Source organism: Saccopteryx bilineata, chromosome X (genome assembly GCF_036850765.1).
Source record: "Saccopteryx bilineata isolate mSacBil1 chromosome X, mSacBil1_pri_phased_curated, whole genome shotgun sequence".
NCBI classification, from domain to species: domain Eukaryota; kingdom Metazoa; phylum Chordata; class Mammalia; order Chiroptera; family Emballonuridae; genus Saccopteryx; species Saccopteryx bilineata.
In genome coordinates, this window is record NC_089502.1 from 73870771 (window position 1) to 73894235 (window position 23465).

Genomic DNA, 23465 nt, shown 5'->3' on the forward strand with positions numbered 1-23465 from the left:
TCGTTCTAATGAAGAAGATAGATATAGAAAGAAATAATGATAATTCAGTGTGACTGGTGTTCTGTTGGAGGAATAAAACCATTACTACTCATGTACATGCCTATAAATTCTGTCTTCCCATCTAGCCTGTGTCTTAAATTTCTGGATATGCCATTTCCCTTGGCACCAGGGTGATACACTGGGAAAAAAAATGACCCAAATTACAATAGTAACCTGATTTTTCTAAAGTACTTCTTACCATTCAAAGCACTCTCTCAGAAAACTATTTGATGTTCAAAATGATCTCAGAAAGAAAGAACAGACGGATCTTACTTATTATCTCCATTTTACAAAGAGAGAAGCTGAGGTTTAGAAAGGTGAACTGACTCAGCCACAATCACACAAGTAGGAGTGATGACTGAAATCCTGTCTCTTGTTCCTGCCTCCACTGTTTTTTCCAGTGTCTGCTGCTTTGTCGTTATCATTAGTAAGAAAAATTATAAATAATAATAGTGGTAATGGTAATAAAATAACTGGTAAAATTTTAGCTATCTTTTTACTGAACACCTGCTCTCTTCCAGCTACTATAATACTATACTCAGTACTTGATGCCTAGATTTTCATTTAACACTGGCTACAACCCTGCAAGGTAGAAAGTATTATCTCTGCTGCACGGTTGAGGAAACAGAGATGCAGACATTAGCATAACCTCATAGTTAATTGGCAGTAGGTCCAGGTCCATATGATATTTGAAGCTCATGTATTTTTAAGTATCAGTGCTTTCCAACCCTGGATACACACTGGAAACATTAAAATTGTACAATCCCAGGGCCTCACCTCAGAGATTCCAGTTCAACTGATGGGAAAATACAGAGAACCCAAGTATGGGCATTTTTAAAGGCTCCCTAGGTGATTTAATATGTAGTCAGAATTAAAAACCACTCAACCACTCCAACCAGGTAGTGTCACAGCAGATAGAGCATTGGTCTGGGATGCTCAGGTTCCAGGTTTGAAATCCTGAGGTCTCCAGCTTGAGTGCAGGGTCACTGGCTTCAGCATTTTAGCATGGCTACATAGACATGACCCTATGGTCGCTGGCTTGAGTGCAAAGGTCACTGGCTTGAATCACAGGGCCTCTGGCTTGAGCAAGGGGTCAGTAGCTCAGCTGGAACCCCTCAGTCAAGGAACATATGAGAAAGCAATCAATGAACAACTAAGGTGCTACAACTATTAGTTGATGCTTCTCATTTCTCTCCCTTCATGTCTGTCTGTCTCCACCACTTCTCTATCAGAAATAAATAAATAAATAAATAGACAAATCTTTAAAAAAAAAAAAAAGAAACACTAGACTATATGATGCAGCCTGCTCACTGCAGATCATGAATTACCAGAACTGACAGCACTCTTCCATTTCTACTGGTTACTGGAGGGGAGGCTGGTCAGGAAGCATATGCCACATTCAGAGCTGAAAAACATTTCTACCTGAGGCTGTTTCATCCTGGGCCTGTCACTTCCCTTGACGAGAGAATCAGATAACAATCCCCCAAAATCTGAACTCCAGTTCTTCCAAAATTCAGCCATATCTAAATGGAAATCAACCCAAGACCTTGGAAAACAAATGCCATTAGCCTTGTGTCCTTCTAGGTTCTTTATTGGAAGCTCTGACTTGATGATTAACTACAAGTCAAACTTTGAAGTAGCAGCAAAGGGTTTTCTTGGTTGAAAGAGCCCAGTGTTGTTCTCTCTTGACTCTAACTTGCCACAATAAAGTCAAAATGTCAAACTGAGAAGACAGGGATGGAGGAGTAATATAACTGGCAGTCAAGAGAGCAACATTCCAGTCTTAACGCTAAAACTAACTTGCTCTGTGATCTTGAGCAGGTCACATCCCTACTTGTATGATGTGGATTTGAACTGTTTACAGATCAATGCATCCCTGATATGGCTGTAGACATCTATCTCTCCCTGCTGATTTTATATGTTGTTTTTGAGTACTCTAGAAGCCAGTTCTGATTATGTACTTAAGCAGCTAGAAGGATCTCTAGATAGATAGACAGAGCTTTAGGCTTAGACTTAGATTTGGTTGCATAACTCCCTGTTGCCTACAGAACAAACTCAAACATTTTTGGCCTGGAATTCACTACTCTCTTCCATTTGGTTCCAAATGATCTTTCTGATCTATCTTTCCACCATTCTTCTTCACAAACCCTGTAGGCCACACAGAAAGTACTATTTGTCAATCATTCTTTCTCAGGTGCCCTGTGCCTTGTTCCCATGTGCCCAAATTTGCATCTTCCATCAACACTCAGCTTAAGTTCATCTTTTTGGAAACCTAAGATACTCCAAGTTTCATTGCTTGAATCTTAAGGCACTAATTATCCTGTGCTCTGACTCAGAGCTCTTTGTTTTGGGTGGCTCCATCGCCCTGATTAGGTTTGAACACCTGAGAGCCCATGTCAGTTCCACCTCTGTACTCACCAGAGGCCCTTGTAAACTGCTTTGCATGTGACTGGTATTTAAGAAATACCTATTGAGTAAAGAAGAATGTAGTTCTGTCTATTAAAAGGATAATGAAGAAGAGCTCTCCATTTGTAAGTCTTCACTTGTACCAACTGTGATATATACATGATAAAGGCAATTTTCAGATCTATTCTGAAACCTCAATTGAAAGGTGTTCAATATTCTGGGTATTTCTTGAGGGTTTTTGTGCCTAGCCTTATCCTTTTATAGAAAATGTGCATAGCCTGACTGGTGGTGACACAGTAGATAGAGCATCAACCTGGGATGCTGAGGTGCTAGGCTAGAAACCCCGAGGTCCCCAGCTTCAGTGCAGGGTCACCAGTTTGAGTGTGGGATCATCGACATGATTCTGTAGTCACTGAATTAAAGTCCAAGGTTTCTGGCTTAAGCAAGGGGTCACTGGCTCGGATGGAGCCCCCTGGTCAAGGCACATATGACAAAGCAATCAGTTAACAACTATAGTGCCAAAACTATGAGTTGATGCTTCTCATCTTTTCCCCTTCCTCTCTCTCTCTATTAAAAAAATAAATAAATAAAAAAGAAGAAGAAGAAGCCTGACCAAGTGGTGGTGCAGTGGATAGAGCGTTGGACTGGGAGGCAGAGGACTGAGGTTTGAAACCCCGAGGTTGCTGGCTTGAGTGTGGGATCATAGACATGACCCTATGGTCACTGGCTTGAGCCCAAAGGTAACTGGCTTGAAGCCCAAGGTTGCTGGCTTGAGCAAGGGGTCACTGGCGTGACTTCTTTCCATGGGATCCAGAAAACAGATTATACAAATACCATCTTCCACGCCTGCCATTTCCTGGGAGGATACTACCCCCCCCATAGCCCTATCAGTTTTGGAACTTCTACTATATTACCGGATGCTTTGTATACCTAATTTAATTAAACCTCAAAAAAACCCTGCCTGCAATGTAGGCATTGTCTCCACTTAGAGCGGAGAAAACTGGCCCGAGGAAGTGAAGTTTACCAACTAAGATCATGTAGTTAGTAAATGGACTCCTGTAAAAGCAAAGCAACTGCTGCAATTTTCCTGAGTATACATTTTGTGCCAAGCACAGGGATATTTTATTGTTACAGCAACCCTAGAGGCACAATTATTATACTCATTTTACAAATGAGAGAACTAAGGCTCAGAGATTATGGCTTGTCCGACATCCCACAGCAAAGAGGTGGCAGGATTCAAACTCAAATCTGTGAGACTCTGAGCCTAAGTCACATCCAAGACCTTGTTAAGCCTTTCAGCTTCTGGTCTTTCTATCAACTCTACTTCTTAATTTCTTTCTAACCGTGGTCCACACCTGACTTTTACTATAAATTTGACCTCTCTCTCCAGCCCAACCTGTTTTCTCCCATCCATTATCTCTCAAGTGACTATAACCACAGAATCTCAGCATTTGTAGATTTCTTTGGGCCCGATAGCTTTCAGACTTCAATCTTCAGCAACTTTCTTCCACCTTTCTTTATATCCATCAGATATAAAGAAAGGCAACAGGGAGTTATACAACCAAATCTAAGTCTAAGCCTAAAGCTCTGTCTATCTATCTAGAGATCCCAGCCTGAGGGTACACAATAAGGGGAAACTATTTCCTCATGCAGATTCCTCTAGTCTTCTAGAATTGTATCTTTTTTTCTATGATACTGCCCCATACCCACCTGAAAGCCTCTTATCTCCTTTAGCTACTAATTGCCATTTTGGATCAATGTGCAGTCAGGCTCCAGGGAAGGCAGAGAAGGAAAACCAAACACAGTAGATTATTAAAGCATAATGAGTCCGAACAAGAAAATCTGGGTAATGGCCAGCCCAGCCCATTACTGTTGGATCAGTCTGTTCTTAATACTTTTAGAGCAGATGCAAATGCCACTCATAACATTAGTCACTCCAGTGGAGAACCGATGGCCCTGTGGCAGAGCAAGGCCTAACAAGCACTGATTCTCCAAGCCCGAGAGGATGCCATCAGAAGGCAACCTTTTCTCTACCATAAGACAGAGGAAAAAAGTTAAGAAGGACCCCAAACACATATGGCATAGGGCCCCAGTGTGGACTGATTCTGTACTTTCATCTCAGAAGTTCAGACAGCGTGAAGGGCTCCTCGCCCCATGTCCCTCCTGGAAACTTTTCCCACCCGCACTAGAACATGGATGACGCTGGCCTGGACTGATTCCTTCCATGCCAGCCTCACCATGAACCTTTGGAAGGCAGGACCATGGGCTTTCATCGTTGCCTCTCCGGCTGCATAGCACTGCGCCCAAATAAATAAACAAACACATGCAAGTATATGTTTTCCCCTCCCAGTCCCCAGCAGAAAGCCAGAGTCCCACTGTAGAAGCTGCACAAATGCCCTTTCCAAAGCCTGGCCTGGAAACAGGCAGTAACATCAAAGGAAGGCAGGAAATTGGGCTTGGATAATTTTATTCCTCTCCGAATGAAAGGTTCTTAGATAACAAAGAGGGGAAGGTAGTTAAAACCACTTGAGAATGTGGTACCCAAGAAGTCTAGGTTCAAGCCCATCTCTATATCTTACAATCTGGTGGCTAGACAACTTATTTCACTTTTCTGAGCCTCAGTTTCTCCATCTATGAAGGAAGAACAAAACCTATCTCACAGGCCTATCACAATGATTATCTACAGTAGAAGAGAAAGTACCCAGTTCCATGTCTGGAATAGAAAAGGGCCCTGGATGAAATTACATCAGCAATCACTACCGATCTTATGGTAAAGTTGACTTACACGGAACACAGCAATTTAACATGCACCATGCTTTTGCTATCTTTAATTGCTAAACAAACAAACAAACAAATAAATAATTGGACACTAGCAAGTTCACTCAAGTGTTGGATCAATGCAAGGGCTGAAGGTCGAGGAAAGGATAGTGGCATAGTTGGATCACTAAACAAGGAATCCTGTGCACCATCCCTCAGGGTGACCGAGAAAATTCTGAACAATGCAAGTGAAATGGAGTGACAACTGCAGGGTGCAGAGTGGGTATGCCAAGATAACAGCGTCCTCATTCTGACACTGCCACTTGGGCTGTTGGCCAGCATCTGGGACTGACAAATATCAGTTACAGCTCAGAGTCAGACCTTTTTTAGCTTTGGCTTAATTGATATCTGCTCTCACGTCTGGAATCTATTACTGGAGTGGCAGCCAAAATGAAGGAAGGGAGGGAGTTGGAGGTGGGAGTGGGCAAAGTTCAGAGACAGAATGCCAGAGGTTTGATTAAATTTCCACCAAGGCTAGAACTCCTGCCTCAGTTGTACATTCTGTAGCTGAGGCTGGAGGCATAGGGCTTTGAAAAAAGCTGGATCATACTAGCTTGTTTCTAACTAATTTGAGGCAGAAAGCAAAGCCAGGCAATGCTGTGGCAGAAACTTAGATTGCCTGGCTGACACTGGATAGCCAGATCAGTTACATTCACAGAAACCATTAGATCAGAGCAGCAGCCACCAGTAGTGTGTGCCGGGCTGCCCAGGAAGGGGACAGGGGATGCTGCTGGATTTGACTTCACAGCAGGGGATGGCAAAGGGGGATCTGATATGGAGGGCCAGTTACTGTGTGTGCTGACTTGATAGGATCTGGCTGACCTTAAGGCTTGGCGACAGGCAAGATCAACTTCACTGTGATGAACATAAGCTAAGTTACACAACTCTTTACCAGATTGATGTGAAGGTCAATATATGAACTTATAAATTGAAGCAGATGTCTACATAGATGCCTGGCCTTACTTGGCTACATCCCAGAAGAGGCAAGTCTTACAAGGGGAAGGACAAGGGAAGGGAATTAATAACATATTTTGAGTATTGATTCATGACAGAAATTTTATTTGTTATTCATTTTTAACCCTAGCAATAATTCTGTGGAGTGAGTTGTTTCTCCAACTTACAGGCATAGGAACCAAGATGCAAAGAGGTTAAATAACTAGAATTGACAGATGCGTCCGATTGCTAAGCCAGAACACGCAGAACCAGTCTTACCAGACTCCCAGAGAAGAGCTCGCTCTGAACTGTGCCCTGAGACAACATCATCACCCCACACTGAGACTGTCACATGTCACAATCCATGGGAGGAAATGCTTCCTAGAAACATTCTCTGGCCTCAACAGAAGAGTTGTGCTTTACTTAAACAACAAGCTGTTCTTGTTACCTTAAGAACTTAGAATTTTAGAACCATCTTTTTGTTTCCTCTAGAAAGTTTGGAGCCCAATACTCCACCAAAGGTGTCAGGCTCCACGGCAAACATTTTACATGCCAACTCCATTTTTTCCACCTTCCAACTATATAGCTTTTCCCCTCCTTTGGCCTCAACTTTTCTTACCTCTACTCTACTCTAGAATCGAAGGTAGAGGTCAGCAAACTTTTCCTGTCAAGTATCAGAGTCTCTGTTGCCACTACTCAACTCTGCTATTATAGTGTGAAAGCAGCTCTAGGCAGTATGTAAACCAAGGAGCATGTGTCTGTGGACTTGGAAATTTGAATTTCATAAAATTTTCATGTATCATGACATATTATTTTTCTATTGAATTTTTCAACTACTTTAGGCCATAGTTAGCTAAGCCCTGATATGCACCTCAAGCGGGCAAGGACCTTGTTTGTGTTATTCACTCTAACATACTCAACATGTAGAATGGGGCCAGGCACACAGAGTAAGTATTCAATAATTATTTGTTTAGTAAATCAATTATTATTACTATTTTAAGTTCTTATGTTTTTCTATATTATTAAATGCCTTAAATCAGTTTTGGAACATGACAGGTATAAAAAATAAGATACGTTTTCAGACGGTTACCTAGCTAGAAAGTAAAAGAATCAGGGTTTGGATCTAAGCCTATGTGATATCCAAGCCCACATTTGGTCCATTACACCAACTATCTTCCAAGATTCTATTCTCCTCAAATTCCCAGGGATTAGCCCAACCCTCCTTCCTTGAATCTCACAATTAGCAGCTAATTAAATCTGCAGAAGCTGGCCACATCTAAAAAGTTCAGTTGTGTAGAAGTTTTGCCTCTTTGTCCATATTTCTATAAAAGTGGAGAATGAGAATAAGAAAACAATAGTTTATAGAGTCCAAGCTTTTTACAAAAAAAAAGTGTGCCTTATTGGAAAAACAAACAAACAAAAATCCACAGAGGCTTCGGTGCCTATCAGGCTTGGTATGATTTAGAAGAGCTCTGCCAGTTAGTAGCCCTTAGCAAGTCACTAATCACAAGTAGCTGCAGATTTCTAGTAGTAAAGAAAAAGTAATGATAATACATTCTTCACAGTAAGTTTGTGAGGATCAAAAATAGCATGCCAGCCTGACCAGATAGTGGCACAGTAAACAGAGAATTGGACTGGAACGCGGAGAACTCAGGTTCAAAACCCGAAGGTCACTGGCTTGAGTGTGGGCTCATCTGGCGTGAGCATGGGATCATAGACATGACCCCATGGTCACTGATTTGAACCCAAAAGTCGCTGGCTTGAAGCCCAAATTCGCTGGCTTGAGTCTAAGGTCACTGGCTTGAGCAAGGGATCACTCGCTCTGCTGTAGCCCCCCAGTCAAGGCATTAATCAGAAAGCAATCAATGAAGAACTAAGAAGACAAAGGAGCTACAACGAAAAATTGATGCTTCTCATCTCTCTCCCTTCCTGTCTGTCCCTATCTGTTCTTATCTGTCCCTCTCTCTGTCTCTGCCACACACACACACACACACAAATAGCATGTCAGTACCTAGTACAGTGCCAGGTCCATAAAAGATACTTAGTAAATGGCAACAGTAGCAGTAATAATTTTAATAAATAATATCATTATTATTAATTTAGTTCACAAATAATGACTGCCTACTATATGAGAGTTAGGTATTTTTCTAAGCACTTGGGATACAGAGGTAAATAAAACAGGCTAAAACCCCCTACCCTCACAGAGCTTACATTCTAGTAATTACTGTGAATGGTTTTATGTTCTTATTTACCACACCAAATTAGTGATACTAAAGTGAAACTGATTTCTACTTAAACATCACCAACTTCAGAAAAATCTCAAGGTGCAAAGTACTTGGGTTCAGTTCTGGTTTCCATGGGATTGCCAAGTACTTACCTTCCTTGTGATGAGCCAGAGGCCGAGGAGCTGGTCTCTTTATGTGGAAAGAGGGGGCCTTGGTGGGCCCAGAGCCTGGCACAGGTCCATTGGTGGCCTTTGGTATGGCCTTGGTCCCTCCATCCTGCAATTTAGACACCAATTTCCCGACATCCACCTCGGGGCAGGACTCCAGTTTGCCATCGGAAACAAGTCTGCTTGGGGACTTCCTCCCAGGATCAGCTTCCACACTCTTCTGAAGAGGCATGCTGGGGTACTGTGGTAGTTTAGGGGGTTCTATACTGTTGGTGATAGTGCCATTAGGTGTTTGATTTTGGATTCCATCTAGGAAAAGTTTGCACAAAGAGGGAAAATTAATGATAATCTTTATAACTTTTTCATTTTATGCATGAATACATGGTATTGAGAAATTATATGCATTTTCAAAGGAGCTATTATTGTGGACCAAGTCAACAATATCCCACAAAATCAGTCTCTACGCACCTGCATTCATGGAGTCACAAGTCACATCAAAGAAGGATTTCAATTCAAGATCTGAGTATGATTTTCACCAGTACAATTCAGTCAAACCACAATATATCAAAATGCTTTATTCAAAGAGATATGTAATTCAAAAGGAACTTAAAAGAGTCTCCAGTCAATTGTATATTCTATTAATTTAAAAAACATATCAGTTACAGGCCCTGGCTGGTTGGCTCAGCAGTAGAGTGTTGGCCCAGAGTGTAGAAGTCCTGGTTTTGATTCCTGGCCAGGGCACACAGGAGAAGCATCCATCTGCTTCTCCACCCTTTCCCTTCTCCTTTCTTTCTATCTCTCTCTTCCCCTCCTGCAGCCAAGGCTCCATTGGAGTAAAGTTGGCCCAGGCACTGAGGACAGCTCCATGGTCTCTGCCTCAGATGCTAGAATGGCTCCGGTCACAACGAAGCAATGCCCCAGATGGGCAGAGCATCGCCCCCTAGTGGGCATGCTGGGTGGATCCTGGTCCAGCTCATGCAGGAAGGAGTCTGTCTGTCTGCCTCCCCGCTTCTCACTTCAGAAAAATACAAAAAATAAAAATATCAGTTACTCTTTAACTATTTCTATTGCCCTTTAAACGTATTGCTGGATCCAGTTTGCTAATATTTTGCTGAGAATTTTAACATCTATGTTCATCAGGAATATCGGTCTATTTTGCTGAGAATTTTAATATCTATGTTCATCAGGAATATTGGTCTATATTTTTCTTTCTTTCTAGTGTCTTTATCTGGTTTTGGAATAAGAATAATGCTGACCTTGTAAAATGAGCTTGAGAGTCTTCCCTTCTCTTGAATATTTTGGAATAGTTTGAGAAGAATAGATGTTAGTTCTTTCAGTGTGTGGTAAAGTTCACCAGAAAAGCCAGAGGGTTTAGGACTTCTGTGTGCTAGGAGTTTTTGATTGACTGCTTCAACTTCACTAGCTGTAACTGGTCTATTCAGATTCTAATTCCTCCTGATTCAGTTGTGGAAGATTTTATGTTTCTAGGAATTTATCCATTTCATCCAGTGTCCAATTTGCTGGCATATAGTTTTTCATAATATTTTCTTACAATCCTTTGTATTTCCTTGGTGTCTTGTTACTGCTCTTTCATCTTTGATTTTATTTATTTGGGTCCTCTTTTTTTGTTGGTGAGTCTGGTTAAAGGTTTGTCAATCTTGTTTATCTTTTCAAAGGACCAGCTCTTGGTTTCCTTGATCTATTGCCCTCAACAGTAATTTGTAAAGATCTCTCAAATTTCAAGTTAATAAACTTAACAGAAATAACCTTCTTTCTCAATCTTCATTAAAAATAACAGCAACTAGCCATTTTATGTTCTTCTAGCTTTTGTAGTCTACAATTCCTTGTGACAATAGTACATGCTTTTCAGTTGTTCTGAGTCTTAATTACTTCAAGCTTTGAGACTATATTAAGAGCCAGGGATATTCTCGCTAGAAAAATTAACATACACAAATACATGCAAACTTTTGAAAATTAATTTTAAGAAATTAATGTAGTCCCCTGATACTGTTAATGATTCCTTGATTGAGAACTCCTTGTATAAGGAGATTGCCACTTTCTTCAGTAATAAAAATACTGAATCAGAGTACAGTGGTTAAGAACAGAAATTCTGGTCAGTTATATGAGACCTGGTAGTCATGGCAACCAGTTGCAATACATGGATCTGATTTGGATCCTGATTTTTAAAAACATGAAATATGAGAGAATAGAAATTTGCATACTAATTAGATAGGTAGTAATCTTAAGGAATTACTTATTTCTTTCAGGCATAAGGATGGCATTGTGATTTTGGCTTAAAAGGGTGATAATCTTGGCCCTGGCCGGTTGGCTCAGTGGTAGAGCATCGGCCTGGCGTGCAAGGGGTCCCGGGTTCGATTCCTGGCCAGGGCACACAGGAGAAGCACCCATCTGCTTCTCCACCCCTCCCCCTCTCCTTCCTCTCTGTCTCTCTCTTCCCCTCCCGCAGCGAGGCTCCATTGGAGCAAAGATGGCCTGGGCGCTGGGGATGGCTCCTTGGCTTCTGCCCCAGGTGCTAGAGTGGCTCTGGTCACGACAGAGCGACGTCCCGGAGGGGCAGAGCATCGCCCCCTGGTGGGCAGAGCGTCGCCCCCTGGTGGGCGTGCCGGTGGATCCAGGCGGGCGCAGGCGGGAGTCTGTCTGACTGTCTCTCCCTGTTTCCAGCTTCGGGAAAATACAAAAAAAAAAAAAAAAGAGTGATAATCTTTTAGAAGCATGAAATATTTTTGGGTGAAATGACATGACATCAGAGCTGGACAGTATGTAGGGGTCTAGATGGAGCATGCCTGGGTAAGTGGTGGTAATAGGTACATGGTGAGTATGTCATACTTTTTTCTCAACTTTTGTATATGTTTGAAACTCTCCATAATAAAGTGTTAAAAGAAATGCAGGCTCTTGTGCTAGCTGCCCAGGTCTGAACCTTAGTTCTGTTTCTTACCAACTGTAGGATCTTGGGCAAATTCATAATCTCTCTGTACCTCAAATTTTCTCCATAGCAAAATGGAAATAATAGCAATACCTACATCTTCAGGTTGTGGCAAGTTTCCAGATATGAGATCATATACTTGTTTCAGTGCCTGGTATGTACTATACACTTAATAATTTTAGTTATTATTTATACTATTATGCTCCAAGTGAGCAGGGAAGGAAGAGTTTCTATGTGGGAAGAAGGGCTACATCTTGCTGCAAAGATCTTTTCCCTCTGAGTTTCCTTCTCCTTGGGAACCTGTCACCAAACACTGCCACCATCATCACAGGGGTCAGGACCAAGAGGAGTTCCACTTTAGTTCCCATACTCTGGTCCCAGGGGAGATATGTGGTCCTGCTTTTCTTAACCAATAATACAATTGCTATCGGACTAGAGCTGCCCAACAACAACAACAAAATTACCAAAGGCTCACAAATAAACCTAGAAGTGCCGTGTAACTCAATCAAGTGTTTCCAGGACATGCCTGTGGCAGAGGCCACCTTTAAACCTCTAGCACTGAGGAGTAACTGCAAGCACATTCACCCTCTTTCAACACAAACAGTTGAACAGTGACATGAATTCTTTCACCCACGTGCTTTAGGCCCAACATCTCAGTTACACATTTCCATCTGAATGCTTTCTTCTTCTGGTGGAGAGAACCTAGCAAATCCCATCCCTGCTCTCCTTTAGGGTACACAACAGGGGTTAGCTATGCCTTATAGGCCTTGACAGTATCAGCACCATCTCAATCTATTTACAGTGTCAGAGAGGCCACAACCTTCTATGTGGGGAAAGATCTTTCCCTAGCTGCTGGAGAAGGGGGATGGATGACATCAGCAATGGGGACTTTGAAAATAGGCCCTTCTGCCAGGATGACCATTTCCAGGTTCTGAGATTTGGTGAATAATAAAGATAAAATGGTAATGATAATAATAATGATAGTGATAATAATGGTAATAATAACAGATAGCATTATTTGAGTACTTTCTCTGTGGTAGGCCCTGTTCTAATTACTTTACATGGTTTGTCTCATGTAATCTTCCAAACTAGTCTATGAAGTAGTGAGCTCTCATTAGTCTTATTTTATAGATAAGGAATCTAAGGCACTGAAAAGATCAGTGTTACAAAACCAGTGTGGCAGAACTAGCTTTTGAAGCTTGAAGTCTGTTTCCAGAATCCACACTTTCTTTTTTCTTTTCTTTTTATATTTTAGATTTAATTTATTCATTTTCAGACAGAGAGAAGAGAGAGAGAGAAAAACAGAGAGAGAGAGAGAGAGAGAGAGAGAGAGAGAGAGAGAGAAGGGAGAGGAACAGGAAGCATCTATTCCCATATGTGCCTAGACCAGGTAAGCCTGGTGTTTCAAACTAGTGACCTCAGAATTCTAGGTTGAGGCCACAATCTTTCTGAAGAGACAGTTCAGTGGCCCTTCACAGAATGAGTTCAGTATCATCCCCTTTTCCTAACCAGACATTGGCTTCCAAAGGAAAACCTCACGGGCTAACTTCAGAAATGACAGAGAACTGGGAGTGAATCCTAATGAGATAGGGAAGCTGGGCAAATAGGCCAGAAGCCAATGGGAGCCTCTCCTCCGTGTGCGGGTAAGTGGTAGGAGGAACTTTGAGGGCTGCCCACTAGTCCAGAAAGAAAAATAAGTCAATTATTATAATACAAGTAGAATAAAAAATAAGTGTCATGAGGAAGACAGGCTAATTCTGTCTGATAGACTGGAGGGGCTCTTATAAAACAGGTCACATTTAAACTGGTACTTGAAGGATTACAATAGGTGGAAAAAGGTAAAACGGAATTTCACACGGAAGATAACTTGGAGTGAAAGATCATGGTTTGTCTAAGAAAATGTAAAATCAAAATTTAAAATTTAGTGTGGCTGGATCACAGAAGTCCATTTTAAATGAAAGAGGTGGGTAGCAGGAAATAAGGTTGTTAGGGTGGCTTGGGGCCATATCATGAAGGCCATGAATGCTGTGTTCAAGAAGATGAACTTTGTCACTGGGGTGCAATGATATCATGCATTTTTTCTCTTTCTGTGTCTTGTATATTCCACTTAGCATAATGTCTTCCAGGTTCATCCATATTGTTGCAAATGGCAGGATGTCCTTCCTTTTAAGGCTCAACGTCACATTTTCTTTATCTATTCATCTATCGAAAGACACTGAAGCTGTTTTCTTTCTTTTTTTAGTTTCTTTCCTTTTCTGTATATTTATTTGCATTGAATGAGGAAGATATATAGCATTGGTATAGTGTTAAATGAATAAAAAGGAAGCTAAATAACATAATAAAAATTGAGTGTATGGGAGTAAAACCTTGGGTCAGACTGCTGTGGCTCAAATCTGAACCAAAGCTGTGCTGATTTCATGGCTTGTTATCTTTTGAATGACAGACATCTAAGTAGGAGTGGACCCATACGCATTGAGTCCCCATCACTTCCTATGTCAGCTAGGTATACTGAGATCCATTTTATAGTGAAGGCATTGGAGGCTTAGAGAGGGTGAGTAATTTGCCCAGTTTCTACAGTTACTAAATGGCAGCACAGCAGTTTGCATTCATCTTATTCCAAAGCTCATTTGTGTGCCTTAATATTGTACTTCCTGTAAGCTGGCTGAACACTGCTCTGAGAAGGAACCAATCCTTCTTCTCATGGTTCTTTACCAGTAGTATTTCATCATTTCCCCCCAAAACTTGTTAATTCACTTGTATATAGCATTTTAGTGAGTCCTCCAACCATCATCATGGACTCCTTCACATACCTTATAAGCTCTGTCCTCCACCTCCTTAACCTCTCCTGAATCTGTCTAGGCTGTTGTTGCTCCAGTTTAGATCTTGCCAATCAGCAGTCCCCTCTCTGGTCTCTCTACCTCTAGTTTCTCTAATCCTCTCTGCTTTTCATAATGAACTTAAAGGGATATTCTAAAAACATATACAATAATGCATGTCCCTGCAAAAAAAAAAAAAAGTTATGATCCTCTGCACCCTAATAATAATGTTCATATTCTTAAATATGACATTCATGGCCTTCATGGTACAGGCCCAACCCACCCTAACGACCTCATCTCCTGCTACCCACACTTTTCATCTAAAATTGGTTTCTGTAACATTGATACGTAAAGACACATGCAGCCCGTGTTCATTGCAGCATTGTTCACAGTGGCCAGGACGTGGAAACAACCAAAAAGCCCGTCAATAGATGACTGGATAAAGAAGATGTGGCACATATACACAATGGAATACTACTCAGCCATAATAAATGATGACATCAGATCATTTACAGCAAAATGGTGGGATCTTGATAACATTATACGAAGTGAAATAAGTAAATCAGAAAAAAACAGGAACTGCATTATTCCATATGTAGGTGGGACATAAAATTGAAACTAAGAGACATTGATTAGAGTGTGGTGGTTATGGGGGGAAGGAGGAGAGGGAGAGGGAAAGGGGGAGGGGGAGGGGCACAAAGAAAACTAGATAGAAGGTGACAGAGGACAATCTGACTTTGGGTGATGGGTATGCAACATAATTGAATGACAAGATAACCTGGACTTGTTATCTTTGAATATATGTATCCTGATTTATTGATGTCACCCCATTAAAAAATAAAATTATTAAAATTAAAATTGATTTCTATAATCCAGCCACACTAAACTTTCAATTTTGATTTTATATTTTCTTAGAAACAGGAGTTGGTAAAGATGTGGAGAAACTGTAACATTCATCCATTATTGATGGGAAAGCAAAATGGTGAAAAGCCCTCAGCCCACACAGGGACAAACAGAATCCCAGAATGGGAAGTGACAAACCCAAGTCATTCAGCAAGCTGGTGACCAAGATGAAATTAGACCTTAGGTTATTGACACCCAGTTCATTTATTTATTATACATATTTATTGACGACTTATGCCAGATGCTGTGTTGGTACTACAAATGGAGTGAAAAATTTTCTTCTGGCAAAGAGAATATATTCTCTGGTGTATATTTGGAGAGATTATAAATAAACCAACAAATTAATTTATCCAGTAAAAATGAGATTATAAAACAGCAGAGTAGACATTCAATGTTTCCACTTTCTCCTAACTGCCACCTCCCTTGCTCTATGAAGGAGGTGATCCCTTAAGTTGGGCAATCCCTTTGTTTTCATTACTCCTTATTCAGCCATTTATTTATTCTACAAGTATTTACTGAACACATGCAATTTATAGGAATTGTTTTAAGGCAGCGGTTCTCAACCTGTGGGCCGTACCCCGGCAGGGGTCGAACGACAAAAACACAGGGATCGCCTAAAGCCATCGGAAAATACATATTTATTATACAATACATTTTTAAATGTATTTCCGATGGCTTTAGGCGACCCCTGTGTTTTGGTCGTTCGACCCCTGCCGGGGTCACGACCCACAGGTTGAGAACTGCTGTTTTAAGGGATGGCAATAAAGTGAAGCTTACATTCTAATGGAGAAGACAGATAAAAAGCATGTGAACAGGCCCTGGCTGGTTGACTCAGTGGTAGAGCATCGGCACAGTGTGTAAAAGTCCTGGGTTTGATTTCCAGACAGGGCACACAGGCAGAGTGCCCATATGCTTCTTCACCCTTCCCCTTCTCTCTACCTCTTTCTTCCCCTCCTGCAACCAAGGCTCTATGGAAGCAAAGTTTGCCCGGGCACTGAGAATGGCTCTGTGGCCTCCGCCTCAGGAGCTACAATGGCTCTAGTTGCAACGGAGCAATGCCCCAGACACATTGCCCCAGGTGGATCCCAGTCAGGCGCATGCAGGAGTCTGTCTCTCTGTCTCCCCGCTTCTCACTTCAGAAAAATACAAAAAAAAAGTCAGCTGTTTCCTTATTGATTTTCTATAGGGTTGATCTATGCATTGTTGAAAATGGGGTACTGAAGTCCACTACTGTTATTTTATTCTATCTATTTCTCTCTTCATTTATGTTAATACTTCCTTTACATACTTACGTGCTTGTCCATATTTAGTAAGTTTTCTGTCATTATATCTTTTTTTTTTACAGGGACAGAGAGAGTCAGAGAGAGGGTATAGATAGGGACAGACAGGAACGGAGAGAGATGAGAAGCATCAATCATTAGTTTTTCACTGCGTGTTGTGACACCTTAGTTGTTCATTGATTGCTTTCTCATATGTGCCTTGACCGTGGGCCTTCAGCAGACCAAGTAACCCCTTGCCTGAGCCAGTGACCTTGGGTCCAAGCTGGTGAGCTTTTTTTTTTTTTAACTCAAGCTAGATGAGCCTGTGCTCAAGCTGGTGACCTCAGGATCTCGAACCTGGGCCCTCCGCATCCCAGTCCAATGCTCTATCCATTGCGCCACTGCCTGGTCAGGCTTTCATTATATCTTTAAATAAACTTTCTTCCCTAATTCTCTTTCTTTGCACTTTCTAGAACCCCCATGATATGTATATTACTGTGTTAGATAATGTCACACAAGTCTCTTAAGTTTTCTTTACTTTTAGATAATGTCACATAAGTCTCTTAGGTTTACTTTACTTTTTATCAATCTTTTTTTTTCTTTTTGTTCCTCTGACTGGACAATTTCAAATGACCTGTCTTTATGCACACTAATTCTTTTTTTCTGCTTGATCAAGTTTGAGTTGAAGCTCTCTATTGAATTTTTCAGTTTGGTCATTGTGTTCTTTGGTTCCAGGATTTGGGTTTGGTTCTTTCCTATGATTTCTATCACTTTCTTGAACTTCTCATGTATTGTTTGCTTAATTTTGTTTAGCTGTCCATCTGTGCTCTCCTGCAGCTCTATGAGCATCATGAATACAATTATTTGGAATTCCTTGTAAGACAGTTCATAGATTTTGCTTCAACTGGGTTGGTTCCTGGTGCTTTATGTTGTTCCTCTAATGGTGTCATATTTATCTAGTTACTCCTCATCCATGAAACCCTGTTAGTGTTTGCCTATTTGAAGAAATAGGCACATCTTCCAGTCTTTACAGAATGGCTTTGGCAAAGAAAAGCCTTTATCAGTCAGCACACCAGAGATTCTGAGTGGGCAATTTGATGGGCTCCACAGGTGGGCTTAGTGCTAGAGTACTTAGGTTGGACCAATGTCTAGGTCAGTTGGTGGGCAAGCCTGCTGCCTGAGGTCATGGGGCTGTCTTGGCATTGGGGTAGACCTACAGGTTCAGTCCATAGGAGGACATCCTGGAGGCATAGTCTGTAGTTCCATCATGGAAACTAGAGAAATGACGGCTTTCCTGGAACCTGGGGCCAGAAACCTAGCCTGACACTGTGGTAGGCTTGCAGTCTGGACCTGCAGGGAATTACCTGGTTCTGATGCAGGCCTGGAGCCTGGGTCCATGGAGGTCACCTGGGAAATTGGGTGACTGAGGAAATGGTTGGTGATGAGGTTCACTGGGGTAGGCCTGGCACTAGGGTCCATAATGAAATTGGGTACTTACTTCACTCTCCTCCCCTCATGTGGAGGATAATTTCCTTAAACTGCATTGTATAATCTTGGGGAAGGAATGACATGGGTAATACAAAAATATTCTTCCTACCATATGCAATGGACCTTTTCTTATTTATAATCTCTCAACTGGTTACCATGGCTCTCATGAAGGAATTTCGATGTATGGATGGTTGTTGTAATGATGTCACTGTGAGGGGACATTGTCTGGAAACAGCTATTTTAGCCATCTTGCTGACATCACTCCTCCATGTTAGCTGAATTTGAAATTAAAGTCTCTGAACATTCAGAAAGCGCAATGCTTACCCATTTCGATGTACTGCAGTACAACTCTAAGAGCACCTTTGATCCTCTACTGGCCTCCTAAGGGATCATGGTGAGTGGCTTTACAGGTTTATCCTTGTCGTATCCACTGCCAAAGGACTAATTTGCTCTCTGGGCACAAATTTTTTAAATCTTGCTTTATGTGGCCCAGGAGCCAGGAAAAGTCTACCTTTACATGTAGAAAAAAAGCCACAACTCCAATTCTACCTACTTTGTGCCTAATAACTGTTAAGAAGCTATTGATAAATTTTAGCACTGACCTTCACTTTCATCCGTGGGAGCATAGAAAACTGTTCTTTCCCTCAGCAGGCGCTTGGAGATTGTGATTGGCTTGTGCCTTCTTGCTGTCACTCGAGGTGGAGGCACTGGGGGTGTAGCACTTTCCTCAGGTGGACTTGAATATATCTGTAAAGGGAAAATAATTCCAGGAGACAATAAGAAAGATCAAGGTTTTGTCTCCCTAATGTTAGTTAACTCCTTGTTGATGCCCGCTAGCATCACACCTAGAGTTTGCCATAGCAACTCGGAAATGACTAAAGGAATTGGGGAGATTGTCCTAATCACTTTAGCCACCATAATGTGGTTAGAAGTCTCCTACTGTGCCTGAGGCACAGGACCTGACATTTCTCAGTGTGGAGGAAATAATACAGACAAAAAATCCAACATTAGGACTAGATTTTCCACTTACTGCCTGGGAAACCTTAGTCAAGTTCCCTCCCATCTCTGAGCCTGAGCTTCCTCATCTGTAACATGGAGAGAGCACCATCTACTCAGCAGGGTGCGGGGAGAAGCCAGTGAAAACTCAAATACACTTACATTATATGGGTAGGGGCGGGGTGTGGAGAGAACTAAAAATAACCCACATGCCCTCAATATTTCTGAAAGGGCACACAGAAACTGGTTATTTTGTTGCCTCAAGACAGGATTAATCAGTGGCTGAAGAAAGACTGAAGGGAAACTTATTTTTTACTCCTACATCATTGCACTCTTTTAAAATTTCATGCCATTTATGCATTTCTTATTCAAAAGAGGCGGCAATAACACAGTGTCTGTAAGATGTAAAAAGTGTTTGTTTAATAAAAGAAGAGCTTTGATTAGAATTTTTATATACTGTCTCACATGTCCCTGGAGAGAATGACATTTTGGCCAGAGTGCACACACCCTGGGAGGACACACATATGTGGTAAGAGAGGGAAGTGACCTGTGTTCAATGCAATGATGAAATCAAACTCAATAATTACTGCAAACAGAAATGGCAGAGCCTTTTCTTATTTATTCCTTCTCCAACTGGAATTAGAAAAAGACAGTATAACATAGAGATTAAAAAGACAGCTATGAAACTGGACCACTCTCTTATATCATATAAAAAATAAACATAAAATGGGTTAAATATTTAAATTTAAGGCCTAAAACCATAAAACTCCTAAAAGAAAAATAGTAAGTAAACTCTTTGACATCAATCTGAGTATCATCTTTTTTGATGCATCCCCTCAAGCAAAAGAAACAAAAGAAAAAGTAAAACTTCATAAAAGTAAAAAATTTGTCCACAGTGAAGGAAATCTTAAACAAAACAAAAAGACAACCTACAGAATAGGAGTATATATTTGCAAATAAGATATCTGATAAGCCTGACCAGGTGGTGGCACAGTGGATAGAGCATCGGACTGGGACACGGAAGACCTAGGTTCAAAACTCCAAGGTCGCCAGCTTGAGCACAGGCTTATCTGGTTTGAGCAAGGCTCACCAGCTTGAGCCCAAGGTCACTGGCTTGAGCAAGGGGTCACTCAGTCTGCTGTAGCCCCCCGGTCAAGGCACATATGAGAAAGCAATCAATGACCAAGTGGGGTGCCACAACAAAGAATTGGTGCTTCTCATCTCTCTGCCTTCTGGTCTGTCTGTCCCTCTCTCTGTCTCTCTCTCTGTCTCTGTCAAAGACACACCAAAAATATGAGAAGGGGTTGATATAAAAAATGTAAAAAAACTAATATAACTCAATAACAAAAAAGTAAACAATCCCTTTGAAAAATGGGTAAAGGACATGAAAAGACATTTCTCTAAAGAAGGCATATGGAAGGTCAACAGTCATAATAAAAGATGCTCAGCAGAGAGAAATGGCGCCATGAGGAGTGCTTTTGATACCTCTCCCCAAAATTTCAACAAGTTCTACAACCAGTGACAGAAAAATCTATCCTTGGAGTGTCTGGAAGTCCCACACACTGAACATGAAGGTATGATCAAGCAAAAAAATGGCTAAATATATAGTCAACCCTGTAGGAAATAAGACAGAGAATGGAATACTCTGCCTTCCTCACTAACCTGAGCAAGGGCTGCTTTCACTTGGAACTGAGAGAGAGTGGGGGCTGGGGGCGTGGAGGGAATCAGGCTGAAGTGCAGACATCCAAGCCGAGGAAAGAGTGTGCCCACAGCGACTCATCCCATGCAAGCTAATGCCCACGCAGGACCCCAGCAAAGGCTGGTGAGCAGTGGCCTCCATTACCCCTTATATCCTGGTTGGCAAGTGCAGATAGTGTGCGAGAGGTTCCTCCTAGCACCCCGGGAGTGGGCACCTGTGTTCCCAGACAGAGGAGCTAGGTCAGAGGCCTCTGTGTGGGCTGCGACCAGAGTCTCAGTGTGGTCCCTGCTTCCCCAACAGCATGCAGGGAGTGTGCGAAAGCAAACTTCCCTAAGCCCAAACTTCTCCAGGTGGCCAGGGCACCTCCTCCAGGCTAATAAAGTACATTCCTGGGGAAGAAAAAAATATGGAAGTGCTAGGGGGAGGGGAGTGCAAGCTGCTTGCAGTCTGTCTCTGGAGCAGATCTGTGGATCCAATTGCAGAAATTAGCTTAACCCACAGTCTGCTCACCTCCCAACTGACTTACGTGGCTCTAATTCACAAGGTCTCTCTCAGATTAGCAATCTAAGACAAGACACATGATATTTTTTAGTGCCTCTTGCTATGCACGTAGGGGCGGGGGCAACTTCCTGTCAGCTAATACAGGGTGAAAAACACATTCCTTCGGAACAAACCTCAGAGAACACTGAAGAAGTTAGGCAGGATAGGCTGTAGGCTTTTTAACAAGGAAGAAGCCTGCAGGAAACAATCCCATGGAACACAAAGGCAAATTTAACTAGATATACCTGGGGAACTGAACAGAAGTCAACACGAACCCCTACCTGCTTAAGCTGGTGGCTCCGATTGGCAGAGCTTTCATACTCAGGGCTGTATGTTAAAAAGAGGGACTGGGCAGCTTTTAAGACCTCCTGTTCTGCAGGCAGCAACTAGGGCATCTTCTTCCCAGCTAAAACAGGTTACAAAGTGCAAAAAGCCTGGGGAGAGAGGTCTCACAGAGTGCAGAGGCATACTGGACATGCCTGGAGGCTCATAGAATGGCACCATGAGAGCAACTGGCTCCCAACCCTGCCTGATTAAACTGGCGGTTCTGACTGACAGAGCCTTACCCAGAGCCCTGTGCTGAGTGGGGATAGAGTGGGGATGTGCCAACTCTTTGAGCCCCTTACTCTCCAGGCAAAGGCAGTGGCAACCTCATAGCTGAATCATCAGGTTGCTAATTCAGGAAGGAGACACTAGGAGAGAGGCTCCAGGAAAACGGACTCTCCCATTGTTGGAGCCTGCGAATGCTAACAAGCCCTGACTACCAACGAGACTGAAGCCTACTATATGAAATCATCATAGAGATTCATCAACTGCAAATCTCTACCTAAGTGTGCCACAGGGGCAGAGTCTGGGGTACAGAGCCACTGACCAGGAAGAGAAAGAAGAAAGAAAAAGGAAGAAGAGAACCTCTCAAACTCAAGAAAAATCCACAGCATTTATAACTTTTTCCACTTTTCTTTTGTTTCTGTCATCTTCTTGTCTTTATTTTCTTTTCTTCTACCTTGGTCATTTTCTGCTCATCTTACTCTTTTCTCTTCATCTTGAACTACATTACCCATAAGTGTTACATTTCCCTTTTTTTTCTTTTCTTCTTCCTTTCTCTCTATGAGGGTTACACTCCAAAACCCTTAACTCTCTATTCTTTTTTCCCTTTTCCTTCTTTCTCCCTCTTTCTTAGTTTCTTCTTTTCTCCTTTACGTTTCCTCTCATTTGATCCTCACTCATGAACAAATTATATTATGTGGAACTCAAATTTTTTTGTGTGTGTCATTTTGTGTGCTTTTCACTTCACTTTTTAACTCAATAGCATTCCCTCCAGCCCCAGCTCTCGATTCTATCTAGTTTTTGTTCCACTTAATACAATAGCATTGTTTTTCTTTTTCTTGTTTCCCTCTTATTCTTTTCATTATATCTCTCAGTTGACCATCATTTACAAGCAAATCATTTTATTCTTGATCCAAATTTTTTCCTTTTTTGCATTTTGTGTGTCCCTACCTCTTTTTTTTCCCCTTTATCACTTCTCCCCAACTCAGGTCCTCCATTATAGGTAGTTTCTGTTCCATTTAGCACAATATAATTCATAGTTTTTCATGGTATTTTCTCAAAGAGGAAGAGAAAAAAAAGATAAAAAGAAATAATACTTTTTTTACTTTTTATTTTCCTTCAATTTTTTTACTTTTTACTCTTTATTAATACTCATTAGTGTTATTAACAAAACCACCATCAGATGCCATTAGGGAAAAGGAAATCAAATATCATGGATACAAAAGACAGAGATGTAGTACAGATAGATGAGGAAAAATCTATGGAGAAAAAATTTAATAGATGGGAAATCTTGGAGTTAAATGACAGAGAATTTAAAATAGAAATCCTAAAAATACTCAGAGGTATACAAGACAACACAGAAAGTCAATTTAGGGTGCTCAAAAAACAACTCAAGGAACACAAAGAATATATTACCAAGGAAATCGAAACTATGAAAACAAATCAAACAGAGATGAAAAACTCAATTCATGAACTGAAAAATGAGGTAACAAGCTTAGCTAATAGAACAGGTCAGATAGAAGATAGGATTAGTGACATAGAAGACAAGCAAGTTGAGGCACAACAGAGAGAAGAAGAGAGAGACTCAAAAATTTTAAAAAATGAGAAAGCCCTACAGGAATTGTCTGACTTCATCAAAAAGACTAACATAAGAATAATAGGTATATCAGAAGGAGAAGAGAGAGAA

General features: G+C 41.5%; 1 protein-coding gene across 1 annotated transcript in view; it reads right to left on the reverse strand.

Annotated features, from left to right (window-relative positions):
- Positions 1 to 23465, reverse strand: part of OPHN1 (oligophrenin 1) — a 332026-nt gene that overhangs the window by 13527 nt on the left and 295034 nt on the right. The window contains exons 20-21 of the mRNA XM_066248964.1: positions 18600 to 18744; positions 8573 to 8896 (exon numbers count right to left, since the gene is read on the reverse strand). Coding sequence (XP_066105061.1) covers positions 8573 to 8896; positions 18600 to 18744 — 469 coding nt within the window. The remainder of the gene's footprint in view (positions 1 to 8572; positions 8897 to 18599; positions 18745 to 23465) is intronic.